Here is a 13,291-nt window from a genome sequence, read left to right as displayed (position 1 = left end):
CATGGCAGCCGGCACCAGGCCCAGCCGGGCCGCTGGGTCCCTCCAGGGCCTAGCCGGGCTCGCTCCTCCCCTGGGGTGTTGGGACTGCCCATAACACGTTTTGCCGCGCGGTCACCCCCCCGCGACAAGCCGGGGGGACAGACACCAGCAACGGGCCCCGACGGCATGGGGCCACCATGCGGCGCAGCAGCGAGGGAAGATGGCGACCGGAGGAGACACGAGGGAGAGCTGAGCCCTGGGGCAAGACATCCGAGGCCGAGCTGGGCTTCGGGGCGAGAAGGACGAGGCCCAGCTCCGACTCCTGCAAATCCTGACAAGACGGAGTGAAGCGAGCAGGGTCGCAGAGCGGCTCTGTTGCTGCTGGACAGGCTCCATCAGCGCCGCCCGCCGCGACCGAGGGGAACCAACCTGGCGGACGTGACCCATGGCGGTGCCGCGGCCGAGGGAGAGGACTGACTGATAAACCTGTTTCCTCGCCGGGCTGATGGGGTGTCGCCGCACGGGCACCCGGTGTCCAAGGGGCGACATGCCGGGCGCTTCCTTTGGGGGACACGGAAAGGGCGGGAGCTGGTCCGCTCCCGCCTCCGCGGGCCCGCTCCACTGGGCGATCAGCTCTCCGAGGCTAACACACGGCAGCCGGAACAGCAAGGCAGAGGTAACGTGTGTTTTCCCTTCCCAGCTATGTTGTAGGGAAATTTGGTTTCACAACTTCTCACTTGCTTTCCCTGCTCTTTCAGCACAGATGGTGTAGATGATCGTTGAGTCTGTAGAGGTACAGGGGTGTTTTTGTTTGCTGTTTGCACTGAAATAGCAAAATACAGAATGATTATTAAATAGTGAAGTCTCACGGTTTATGCTCTCTTGTGATCTGTCCATGTTATTTCAGCCTCCGAATTAAAAAGGATTGGATATCGGAATATGCTGCGAGATTTCTGGCGTCCCTGAGGGCTATTCTGGGCCATCTTGGGTGTAGTATTGTATCATCCCTTCCCTTAAAATGTCAGTTTCCATCTTAAAAGCAGGTGTGTTTTTGCTCCTGTGCTCTGAATACAGTGCTGCTCCAGAGCCATGCTACATGGTGATATCATCATAGGATAACTCAGGTTGGAAAGGACATCAGGAGGTCGTCTAGCCCAAGGTCCTCTCAGAGCAGGAGGAATGACGAGGAAGGTCCTGCCACTTTCCTAGTCCTTCATCACCACCTTTCCTTGTGCAGGAGCCATTTCCTGCTCCCCTTGATCTTATACATGTTCTGGATGTCTTGGTGTTGCGTTTACTAATGTGATATCTGAAATGGAAACTGAACAAGTGCGCTTTCCCTGGATGTACAGCCTGGGGCACGGAGAGGTGCAGTGTTCTTGCTAGAAGAGGTGGCAGATTTTGCAAGAATCCAGTAAGTTATGATGGGAAAACATTAGGTTTAAATACAGCTGATCTGATCGAACTTTGGAAGCAGCCTCCATTGTTTCACCTATGCAGTTTGACTTGCTGGCTGGATGCCTCCTGAACACTCCCTAGGACGTTCACAAAGTGACAAAGGATTTGCCAGAATTGTCATTGCAAACATGATTTATCATAAGAGAAGTCAGCATTGGGTGTGCTGAGTGCATCGCTAAGGCCTCTCTGTTTAGACATTGTGCCTCAATTTAGTTCAAAGCAAACGTTGTGGTATGATAGGCAAATGCTCAAGCTCTGTCCAAACGAGGTCCAGAGGTTTAGATGCTCAGCATTTAAGTGCTTGCAAAATATGTTGACCCCTGAGGCTCATGATGATATCTAAAGCTCCCTTTGAAAGTTACGTGTTTAATATTAAGAAACTAGTTGCCCATTGATCTACTGCCAATGCTTTAACAAGGAGATGCTGCAAGTATTTCCCTGTGTGAATTTTGCACAGTGAATGGGGAGAAACTATAGAGTTTATTTTCTCATGTTCGCACAATGATGGATTTTCCAACCAGCATCAAGAAGAGAGAGGGCAGTACTGTGAAAAGTAAAGAAAAGAATAAAGTTTATGTGCATTCAAATTTGTAAATAAATACAAACACTTGTTCCTAGAAAATCAAGGTCTGTGGGTGATTCAGGAAGTGTTTATCCTAGAGAAAGGGAGAGGAAGCCCACAGCTCTTCTCCAGGAAATTTTTTTAAATTATTGACACTTTGTACAATCCGGTGCTCTTCTAAACAGTATTTATTAGCATGAGAAGCCACTTTGCAACAGGAAACTAATGCTGTTGAAAGTCATAGTTTTCAAGACAAAGCATTTCCTTAGACCGAAGAAGAAAGTGCTGATTTAGAAAGAAAAGCCTCCCTGCTTCTGTCTAGAGCCAGCCTCAACCTGCCATCTTCTCRCTAGAGGCTTAAATGGAGCAATATTCCCCAGTCTTCAGATTGTTTGTCTCCAGCTTCCAAAGGAGATGAGACATATGCAGTCACACTGTTCACTAGCTGTCCTGTCACCCCGCCACAGTAACCTCTGGGAGAGGAAGAGACATGTTTAAGGAGGCTGGGTAAAGGACAAAGACCCACACTTTCCCCCACTCTGAGGGATGGGAAGGGTTGCAGCAGGAGTCCAGGTACTACCTGGCTGACTGGCAGGCATGTGCCAATTTGTCAGGTGGGACTGGGTGGAAGAGTTAGGGCTACAGCATAAGAGAAGACACAGCTCCATGGGAAACCATTTGAATCGTTGCTTCTGCACTGGAAGCACCTTGCTTTCTGTGGAAAAGGTGATGTAATAAAATAGTATAGCAAAGCTACATGTTAGGTTCTGGCAAAGCTGTATTGAAAAGTTTTTCTAGGTGTTACAGAAAAAGGAAACCAACCAAAGAATTGCGCTGAGTTTCATTTTATTGAGCAGAGACGTCGGAGAGGAGGGCAAGCTGCTCCCATGTCTACCCACAGGCGTCTGCAACCGTTGCTGAAGGCTGATCAGCTTTTAGCGCTCAGTGACAGTGAGGACTCAGCATTTCCCCAGATGCTTCAATCTTATTTTTCCTCCACTTTTCCTATAAAAGGAACAAGACAGACTCAGGCAGAGTAGTATATGACAGACAACACAGACACAGCAGTGGGGAATAAGGAACTGATCTGTTGGAAGTGGACCATTTGCCTGACTGATGCTAGCAAACCCTGGAGCCTCACAAGGAATATCAAGCTGCTTTCCCCGTTTCCTTTCTTTTCTCAAATTTCCCCTGCAAGGTGGCAGTCTTCAGTAAGCACCAAAATGTGTATGACTGCTAAGGAGAAATTGATGTTTTGCAAGCACATTTGATCCAGAAGTGCTGGTTCCAGTTACATCTCCTTTAAAGAAGGAGATGGGGAAATAGAGCTCCAGAAAAGAGTAAACTCTGGTTCTTCCTCTGAGGCTGTGTCTTGTTCCACAAAGCCCATTCAGACTTTTCAGCAATAATCTGGTGTGGCTCAGCTCCTGCATTCCTCCAGACACTTCTCAGTACCCAGAGGTTTGGACAGTGGGAGTTTCAGCCTCTGGCATATAGTGGGATATGCTGTGGATCAATTTAGTCCCTACAGAAGGTTTAGGCAGAATATAATTGGCTCCCAGGTCCTATGCTGTCTCTCTGCATGGCAACCAGAATCATAACAAGCCTAGAAATGAATTAAAATTAACTTACATTCATGCAGCTCTGTTCCAAGGAGGAAATATTATATCTGGCAGGAATCAGGGACCAGTCCTTATAAGAGGATGCCAGGCCTCCCCTCCATGAAGAACATCATTGTATACATGAAACCTGGGCCAACTCTATCTAATATTTCAGTTCCTTCTGCTTTCACTTACAGAACTGCCTTGCAGAAGGCACACCGGTTTCCATACGTTACACCATCCGTGCCACAGTGAGGGTTGGACTCCCTCGTACAGTACACACTTCTGTTTGTAAATTCTTTACAAATCTGCAAAAGGAATAAAGAAAAACCTTTTAGGACTCCCAYACTCTTTCTTTTTGTTTCACATTCCTAGTGGGAAACAAGGTCACTAATATAATTCTCTTTCTGTCAAGAAGACTTAAAGCAGCAGTGATGATATTGCCTATTTTCTGAAAAAAAGGCCTGTCAGAAATGAGAAGAAGTGATGTTTCATGGGAATTTCAGCCCTGTGTCTGAGGAGGGAAACTGTGGTTACCTGGCAGAAATCCTCATCTTCCGAAGACAAAAGTGGATTAGCCCAAGCATGTAGGAGAAGAGTCAGCATTGATGCTCTTTCAGGCACTTGGCCCCTGGTTAGCTCACTGCTAAATGGCATTATGTGCATTGTGAAACAGTACACTCAGCTTTGCGATTGCTGAGCTTTCTACCTTCCCAGCAGAAGGAGAAAAAAACATAGTCTTTAGGGGATTAAAAATGGTGTCCATGAAATGGACAGATATTTTGTCTCTGGACAAGTTCGCAGTAATGAACCTGGTTTGGGGGGAATAAAATACTCTTAATATCCCATTTGTTTCATGAGAAGATTGGACAGTGGAGTGAACACCAAAAGCAGTGTTGCAAGGCTAAGCATATGAATACAACACTGTGYAAACATTCTGCACCTAATCCTGGGAGACATTTGCTAAACCAGTTGTCTATTTCCCTGGTCTACTTGCTAGCGTAGTCACACATTACGTCCCCTATAGAATAGTGGACACCCAAAAAGGTTGGAACAACTTGGAAGGATGCACCTGGTCCCACCAGACATTAAAAATTGTTTACCCTGCACCAAGATCTGGGTTACAAAACCATTCGTCTAGAATCAGGAGAAAATGCGGATTCAGTAAGCAGAAACAGCTGCACTAACCTCTTCAACATCTTGACCTGCTGCATCTGGAATAAAAACACAGAGATTTTATGTATTTCAGCATTATTTTCTGAGAGAAGCTGTGCTAAAGTCACAAATCTTTTCCCAAAACACAGTGACACATACCCTAGGTTTCCCCTACTCTGTCATCCTGTGCAGTGGAGGAGGGGGCAGGAAATACATTATCTGAATTGCTTTTCAGTATTTTACTTTTTGACAAATGCTATGCTATTAAAATAACATATAATCAGTCATTCAGCTGCTAACTGCACCTTAGATAGATACATAAACCTATCCCCTTGGAAGGCAGCCACTCCAAAGGAAGCAAGCTGCCATATCAGAATTGAAGCTGCACTCAACAAAGATTTTAATTCTTTATATTCACTTTTTGGGCTTTGAGGCTCCTGCACCTCTAGTGAAAATGGCTGGTATTGTTAACAGGAGCATGCTATGGAGCTGTAGAAGGAGGCCCTGTGGTCATCTTTATAGCCACCATAAGTATGGCATGGCTCAGAGACTCTCCCAGAAGAACTTCATCCAGGACGAGATACAAAGAGATGTCACGCTGTGACAGAGAGCAGAACAGGCAGTGCCAGTCAGTAAGAGAGCAAAATACTCGCTGTAACCCCAGGGTCTGGGCTTGAAGATAATCAGTCATAGCCCCTTTATATTTCTTCCCTGCAAAGACTGCAGTCAGACGTGTAGATTGAGTCATACCTGTGGGACAGGGCAACCCTGTGATGTCTTTAAGGGGAATTCTGACACCTAAGGGAGGACTGAATGCAGATCTGCAGGATGTGGGCCACCAATGCTCTCTGTATGTGGGACAGCCAAGTACCCAGCATCTCACATGGCAGTGAGGCAGCAGCAGTTTGGATGTGAGGTTGTGTATCTAGCTGGGGAGGATTGCAGCAGCATGCTGAATGCCAGAAGCTGCTGTTGTACTTGCTCAGAGAAGTGGGGTCACTGCCAGCATCTCACCAGGTGGGTCTGAACAGAAAGGAATCTTGGGCAGGAGGTGAGAAGACTTTGTACTACACCTGGGCCCCCTCACTATGCAGGCTGGAAATCTCACCCAGCAYCCAATCAGCTAGACCATTATTCATCAACCCTCCCTACCTCTTCTGCCAATTCTAATGCATTTCCATGTTTCATCCCTGCCACTGTTATATTTATCCTCTGGTCAGGCTAGGCGGCATTAATTGTAAAGTCACTGTGATGACTCTCTGCATATTATTTACAAAATAGCTCATTAGCTATTTTTTATAAATATTACATGCAGCCACACGAGACTTTGTGATGATGTCTCTTGAYATCTATTTATTTTATATGAGATCACAGAGCATTCTCCCTGGCTTTGGAAGGAAGTTTCAGCACTCTGATGGAACCCAGCCCCAATTAAGACTCAATTAGAGATAGATGAATATTTCATAATGAATAATGTGTACAAAGTAATTCACCTCTTCTCTCCACGCACAGCTTGCAATTTTCTCAAGTGAATTCTTTATTCAAATTATTCACAGGAAAACAAGTATAAATAATTCTTGGTCTGCATATTGTTCAATAACTGTTTCCACAAACCTTCTGGAGCTGGGTCAGCTGGACATATGCGATTGATAGCACTGATGTGACCTATATGTTCAGAAATCATCAATCAGCTTCCCCAAATCATCAAAGAGATGTGAAAAAATCTCAAGATAAATAAATGCTGGATCCTTTAAATTTGCCCTCTTTGTCCTTGAGAACACTTGAATTTAATTTTCAAGCTTTTCTCTGAAACATAAATGAAAGCTGAAACTTTCATGTAATTACATGTTTCCACATCTCTAAAGAAAACACCAAATACCAAGATGCTTACAATCAAAACAAGAACTGATGACCCCTAGGTGCAAGTTTCTTCTTTAACTGATTCAGCAAATCTCTCCAGCTAGCATTCATACCAAAATTAATAATTACATTCTGCTTTGATACGTTTTTTGAAACAGCCACTTAGAATTTGATCCTTTTGTCTCCCAGTGATACCTTCTCTGTGTTACTCACTGTGGAAGAGCACAAGGGGTGGAAACATGTTGTCCAAGTGAGCAAATAAAGCAGATATTTTCCGCTTGCTCAGCTTTATCTTCAAACCTGTCATCCAGAGATCAAGGCTGTCTGAAGTTTACTGTTGTCAGTACAGTTTCTTTCTAGGCTAGAGAAAAGACGACTTACCAGAGAAGAAAAACAGTAACAGCAAACTGAGAAGCACTAAGACACCTGTTGCCTTCATACTCCGGGTAGCTCTTTAGTTCAAGTCAAGTGGTCTATTCTGGACGTGGTGTCTCAGCAACAGAGCCCGCAATGTGCTCACGGACCCGCCTCTCTGTGTATTTATGTGCCCATCAGTAGCTGTCCTCATTCCTCACCTTAATTGTGAGAACTTCTCCACTTCATTTCTAAAGCCATTATTGGTCCTGTCCATGTTTATGGTGCTTTAGGAATGCTGTCCTATCCACATCAAACCTAGAAAGAAGGGCTAATTATATGAGTGATAGACTCAGGTGTGTAATATTTTTTTTCTAAATAGTCACAAGATTCTCACACGGGTGAATTTTCAAAGCAGTGATTCATCAGGGAAGCTGGTAATTTTCATTCTCTGGGCCCTTGCTGAATACCAGCTCTGAGGTTTTGAGTGCAGCGTGATGACACTTACTAGACATTATGAAATAAATCACAGCGTGAGAATGTGTTGTCTGTGAAACCAATTATATGTTGTTCCCTGCCTATTTTTGAAGATGGTTTTAAATTTGTTGGGTTTGGGTGGAGAAACACTGATGTGACATATTCTCATGGCTGTGTGCGGAATCCCGGATAGGACTGCTGACTCTCCTCCTTGAACTATTTAAACTGTAGCTGTCAATGTTTTCCAGTTCTTCCTATTCACAAACATATGTTAGGGCTCCACTCCCACAGTAAGTGGCAACTAGGGGAGTTTGATGGAGAATCATGAGACCTGAGTTCTATTTCCAGCTGATACTTTGCAAAGATTTGTGTTCAGCTGCATTGTTTGCAAATATCTGTTCAGATAAGAAGAATTATGTAAAATTTTTAGTATGCTTTCCTGAGGAAACAAGACTTATATGAGCACTCCGCACGTCTGTTTATCAGTTCTCCCAGTAAATTTTGAATCTGCAACTAATTCCTACCAAATTTGACACTAGAGTGAAAGAAAAGATCAAGTTTTTGTACATTTTGTAACAATAGACAGTTGGACAGAGAAAAGACTCTACTAATGTCCTCAGCCAGCAAGGGAAAGAATTTCTGCAGGAGAGCAATGTTATGAATGCCACACATCTGGGAAAGCATTAGAGTTTCCAACTTACKGGACGTAAAATCCACATAGCAGAGAAACCATGACTGACAGGTGAATTCTCTGATGTCTAATAAGGGTGAGCTTACTATGCAGCCTTTAGTATAATTTAGTTATCAAGTCAGTCAGCTGCAGATCCATTCAAAATCACACTTAGTTCTGTTACTCACAGAACTACTTGTTTGCTTTTTCTAGTTTCATACATCACTGCTCATGACCACAGCATTAATACTTCAGTTCTTTAGCTACCCAGATGTTTTATTTGCTGTCACACATCTTTCTGGATAAAACTTTAGAAAATGTACCACGGGGACCAATTGCTTGCAGGCTGAGGAGAGGAAGAGACTAAATTGCCAAACAGGTGATTACCTTTATTACCACTTTTTCCACTTCTCTATAACATCTGAAACAGGACACTTACTACTGTAGGTGAGGAAATTCTTCTGCACCTCTGACTTGCCTGGAAATCTGGGATGAAAGAAAGGCTCCTAGAACTTGATTTCCAGTCTAATGGGTGTAGCTGGGCAGAGTCTCACTGATATCAAGCCAAATATTAACACTATGGTGGGCAAATCTCTAGTCTTAGATGATACAGACCTTTTCTTTGTCTAAAGTGTTGGAGCCTGGAGGCTTCCAAGACATCTAGGCTACAGCCATATACCCTGTACTTGCCATTTGGCCTCCCTTTCCCTGTATATGAGCAGCTTATCTGAGCTTTTCCAAAGTCTTTTGAATTCCTAAGCAAAATATCAGGCTTCTTCAGGCAGAAACTGCCATCACAACTCACTTGCAAAGGAGACTTACCTTAGAATCTTGCTGTTGAAGGAAATTGCCTGCTATGGCCATCCCTCAGCTAGTCTGTGATGACTCAGTAAACCTCTTGGCCAGTGAGAAATTACAATAAAGTCGTGTCCTTCATTGAGAGGSCTCTGTTCACTTCCACTAGCTACTTAAACTGTTCCTTATTTTTTTTCCCCCCTGGCAGGTTAACAGTGAACACTTATGGCTCTCCAGTTTGACTTTCCTTACCAGCAGGTGCAAAGCCATCAAGTGATTTATATTGCCTGTACTAACCACAAAAAATTTGAAAATAAGAAGTTCCATCTCTTTTCCTAGAATGGGGTACTGCTCTCTTCTAATGCTAGAGAAAGGGCAACTTCTGGTAGGAGGACCGACAAAATTGCTAGGCCAAGGAATGGTCTACTTCAGGAAACAAGACCTAAAGAGAAAGCTTGGAAGTCACAGATTTTACCCCCAACTATCAGCCTTAACAACTGACTGCCTTGCTACATAACAAGCGAATGGGAGGTGGAGAAAAGAAGAGGAAGGGAGTATGTATGCTGTGTCACCTGGGACTTTTCACCTCTATTGTTTGCATACTCATTACCTGACTCATGCAAAAAGACGGCACATTGTCATCAACATTCATATGTATCATTGCGCATCCAGCACACTCTTTATGCTCCCACAAAGATATTATCTCCACATATTAGCTTTTTTTCCAAGATAGAAACCATCTTGGAGATACCAAGACATCTTCTAACTTTTCTTTCCTAGGACTGGAAAACCCAAGATCTTTTCCTGAGGTCCCCTGCCCTACCTGTGCCTCAAACACTCCAAATCAAACWTTTCAGATCTTTTCTCCAAAAAGCTGAAAGTCTGAGCCTGGTCTAATTTCTCCTCTGGTCTTCATTAGAGCTCATTACATCAATGCCCAGCTCACTCCAATTTTCTGCTGATCAACACAGTCTCTAGGGAACACACCCTTCAAGGAAGCAGAAGTTCCTAATTTTCTTCCTTATGAGACAGTTTCTTCACTTTGCCATAAGTCTCCTTTTTATAACATACTTCCAGACCTGTCCCTTGCTCAAATGTGACCAAATAGGGCTCACCATGGCCATTTCACATTTCTCCAGGGCCATTTTCCCTATGCCACCAGGGCTCCTAAAAGGGTCAGTTCCTCCAAGACTCGGTGCTGTTACAGCTACAAAGCCAGGTCTTGTACATTTAGGACAAGATGTGTGCCAACACACATTTACACATTATGAGAAACAAAAATGAGGAAAGTGGCAGTATTTTATAGAAGTTTGTTTTCTCTTTTGACAGATGGTAGTTTGGTATGGAGTGACATACTCCTGTCAGGGCTCAGACTGTTGTGTGATGGGCGTTACACTTTGTTCTTTATTGTGGTTTATTTCACAACTACTCCTGCCTGACAGATAAGCTCCTAAAACGCTAGAAAACATTACCCCCACCCTGAAAAAAAAACAAAAAACTGTCCATAGCAAAGAGAGCGGCTGAATTCAATTTATTGATCAGACAAAGCAGAGACCAACACACAGCAGTCCTCTGRAGCAAGGAAGAGAATGTTTGATTGCAGACTTTGCAAGGGAAAAATGAGTGTGAAGACTACTACTCCAGTGCTCAGCATCCCCCAAGACGTTTGAGAAAAAGAAGCTTGTTACTCCGTCTAAAGAGAAAGAGGGAGACCAAAATTACAAACATGGAATTCAGCTTGATAGTCCCAGTGGTGCAGTTGCTATTTACCGAAATAAGTTGATGTCCCCATGCTGCCCAAGTTAGAGAGTATTCCACTTAATATTTGACCTCTTTCCTGATTCCCCAGATTATATGTTTTCTCATGTGAAAGAGATTCGGACAAACCCAGTAATTTTGGACACCTCCTCCTACAGATAGAGCTTAAATTACTCTTTCAGGGAGGGAGAGAGCAAGACTGCAAATGGGAATCTGGCTTCAATTGTAAGAGAAGCAGAAGAGAAATGAAACTCACTTGGACTAAAGATCTGCAGTGCCTAGGGAGTCACAGAAGAGTGAGTGTTAGGACAGGAGCATGCAGCAGTGATGGATTTACCTAGGAGCCTCAAAGGGAGCTCTGGGGCTTCCATTACCAGCTGCTGCTGCTGTGTGTGTATTTCTGCTCTTCTAACGTAGTAGTGGTTTTACGACTACGTAGTGAACTCCGTACTTACTGAACTGAATAACAGAACTGGCATTTGTTTCTGTATGTTTTGCCATCAGAGCCGCAAACAGGCTCATACTCAAAGGTGCAGATGTCTTTGGCACGGAGGTAGTCACTGCAGTCAACCTGCAGGTAATGGAGCAACAACACATTTTATACCTTTTGTGCCTGGTATTTCCCTACATAAGTGCTTTATATTTATTTAATGTTTGTAATATGGCAAAGACTAAAACCACTTTTTAGGAGCAGGGTTCTGTTCTAGCAACTCTGTAAACTCAGAGGCAGAGAATGTGCTTGCCTGGAGGAGCCTGAAGTCAGATTCCCAGCAGTGCAGAGGATGGGACAAAAAAATCTCAGAAATACTATCATAAATAGTGAAATGGCCATGTCAGTGTTTCCAGGCTGGCCCTCCCACTGGCTGCTTTACTCTGGTTATGCAGTCTAGAAAAGACAGGTTTACAGAAAGTGGATTTTTGCAAGCCACGCAGTAGGAAGTACTCCACACCCAAGGAATCATAGCTGCTATCCACGAGTACTTCTGGTATGATCCCCCTGCTCTCCTGCAGAAAGGATGAGAGAGCATCTCCTGCTAAGCCACTTTTTCCAGTGAATGAAGGTCTCAGCAGCTGAGTGCTGTGTTTCCATGTCAGGAGTCCTGCACATGGGGACTGCATATCTGAGCCATGGGTTTGGTTCCATATCCTTTAACCCTGGAACGCTTCTACTGTTCTCCTCATATCCTGTTTCCAGGCCATATTCCATGAGTTTAGTGCCAGGACAATGCAGGTGTTTCTATTATGCAGTTATGATTCATTTAATTTATGCTGTATAATGTATTACAACAACAGATAATAGTGCAGACTTCTGAGCTTTACCTGCAAACATTCTCCAAGTCTGAATAGGTCTATGTCAGCTCCATTCCTTTGGGAAGAAAGTGAGTTGAGAACGAATGAGCATAGGGCAGCCATTTCAGGAATTAAACTACCTCATTACACTCTAAATATCAGCCCAGGCATCTACTGATCCAAAAATCACTTCGGTGACCCAGCCCATTCACTTACGCCACTGCAGCGCAGAATTTACACTGGTTGGCATAGGTAATCCCATTGGTTGCACAGATTGGGTTGTACTCCCGGGTGCAGATCCTGTCATCACCATCGTTTGCTYTCAAGTGGCCAGCGCAGTTGATCTGAAACAGTCACAGAACAATAGTTTTAACCTCTGCCCTCCATTACATCAGTCCTGTGTAATGGAACATGGTACAAGAGACATTTCCCCTTCTCCTCAAGGTARCAGTAAACATATTGAGCTCTATGAAGACACAAGTTTCCAACCCCAGCGCATTACAGTTAAAGTAGCATGATCAGCAGAAATTCTGCCTCTGAGGACAGCACAATCTTGGAATATCTCTGTATTTTCATGTCCTGAAATTGGCTCAGTCAGTGTCAGCTTGGAGTTTTTCCACCATGAGCTCCACTGTGCAGGATCTTTGCCTAAAATGCCAGTTATAGGGCAATGACAGGACAGGAACTTTTGCTGTGAAATGTCTACACGACTTCTGAAAATGGAGTTTACATTTGCCTAAATATTTCTGCARACATTACTTACTGTGAGAGTACTGAGATGAAAATTGTAGTATTATTTTAAACTGCACAACCCAGAGTGCTTCTTTACATAATCTGTCTATTCTAAAAATAGATACTTCTCCACTCGATGGTAGCTCTACATATTGATAAACAAGCCTTATGATAAATGTTCTGATAGACTATTTTTTCCATAACAAAATGATGGTTTAGTCAAAATCCAAATTTCTTCTGGGAATTTATATGTTTCAACAATTTTTTTCTAAGCCTAAAGGGAAGTGTTTTGATAATGCTGAAACATAATTGAAATCAAAAGTTTCAAATTTTAAGTCATGTGTTATACATAAGATAACATTTTAAAACTCACAGTTGAAACAGAAGATTTTGATTGTTCAAAACAAATTAAAAAATAAATTCTTGCAAATCTTAAATTCTTCACTTTGATTCCTTTTCAGACAGTTTTGAAAATGTATTTTTCATGAAGAAGAACAGCTATTCCTGCCTAGCTTGCTGCCATCATTTTACATCGCTGCTTAGTGCAGCACAAGAAGGAGTGGAGCAGATCTCAGACTATACCTGAACACATCTTCCATC

General features: G+C 43.4%; 2 protein-coding genes across 2 annotated transcripts in view; both read right to left on the bottom strand.

Annotated features, from left to right (window-relative positions):
• Positions 1 to 2,958: 2,958 nt before the first annotated feature.
• On the bottom strand, positions 2,959 to 7,054 carry LOC112964892 (serine protease inhibitor Kazal-type 6-like). Its single transcript, XM_026063498.1, has 4 exons — positions 6,997 to 7,054; positions 4,789 to 4,814; positions 3,796 to 3,908; positions 2,959 to 3,004 (listed from the first exon to the last, which is right to left on the bottom strand). The coding sequence occupies exons 1-4, from the start codon at positions 7,052 to 7,054 to the stop codon at positions 2,959 to 2,961; spliced, it is 243 nt and encodes an 80-aa protein (XP_025919283.1).
• Positions 7,055 to 10,595: 3,541 nt separating this feature from the next.
• LOC112964954 (ovomucoid-like) overlaps positions 10,596 to 13,291 on the bottom strand; it is a 5,033-nt gene continuing 2,337 nt past the window's right edge. Inside the window, exons 3-7 of the mRNA XM_026063575.1 lie at positions 12,176 to 12,303; positions 11,990 to 12,035; positions 11,125 to 11,240; positions 10,926 to 10,947; positions 10,596 to 10,604 (exon numbers count right to left, since the gene is read on the bottom strand). Of these exons, the coding sequence (XP_025919360.1) occupies positions 10,596 to 10,604; positions 10,926 to 10,947; positions 11,125 to 11,240; positions 11,990 to 12,035; positions 12,176 to 12,303 (321 nt within the window). The remainder of the gene's footprint in view (positions 10,605 to 10,925; positions 10,948 to 11,124; positions 11,241 to 11,989; positions 12,036 to 12,175; positions 12,304 to 13,291) is intronic.

Source organism: Apteryx rowi, unplaced genomic scaffold, assembly GCF_003343035.1.
Source record: "Apteryx rowi isolate R43461 unplaced genomic scaffold, aptRow1 scaffold_2, whole genome shotgun sequence".
NCBI classification, from domain to species: Eukaryota; Metazoa; Chordata; class Aves; order Apterygiformes; family Apterygidae; genus Apteryx; species Apteryx rowi.
Note: the sequence above shows the minus strand (reverse complement) of the source record. Positions and strands in the feature narration are given on the sequence as shown.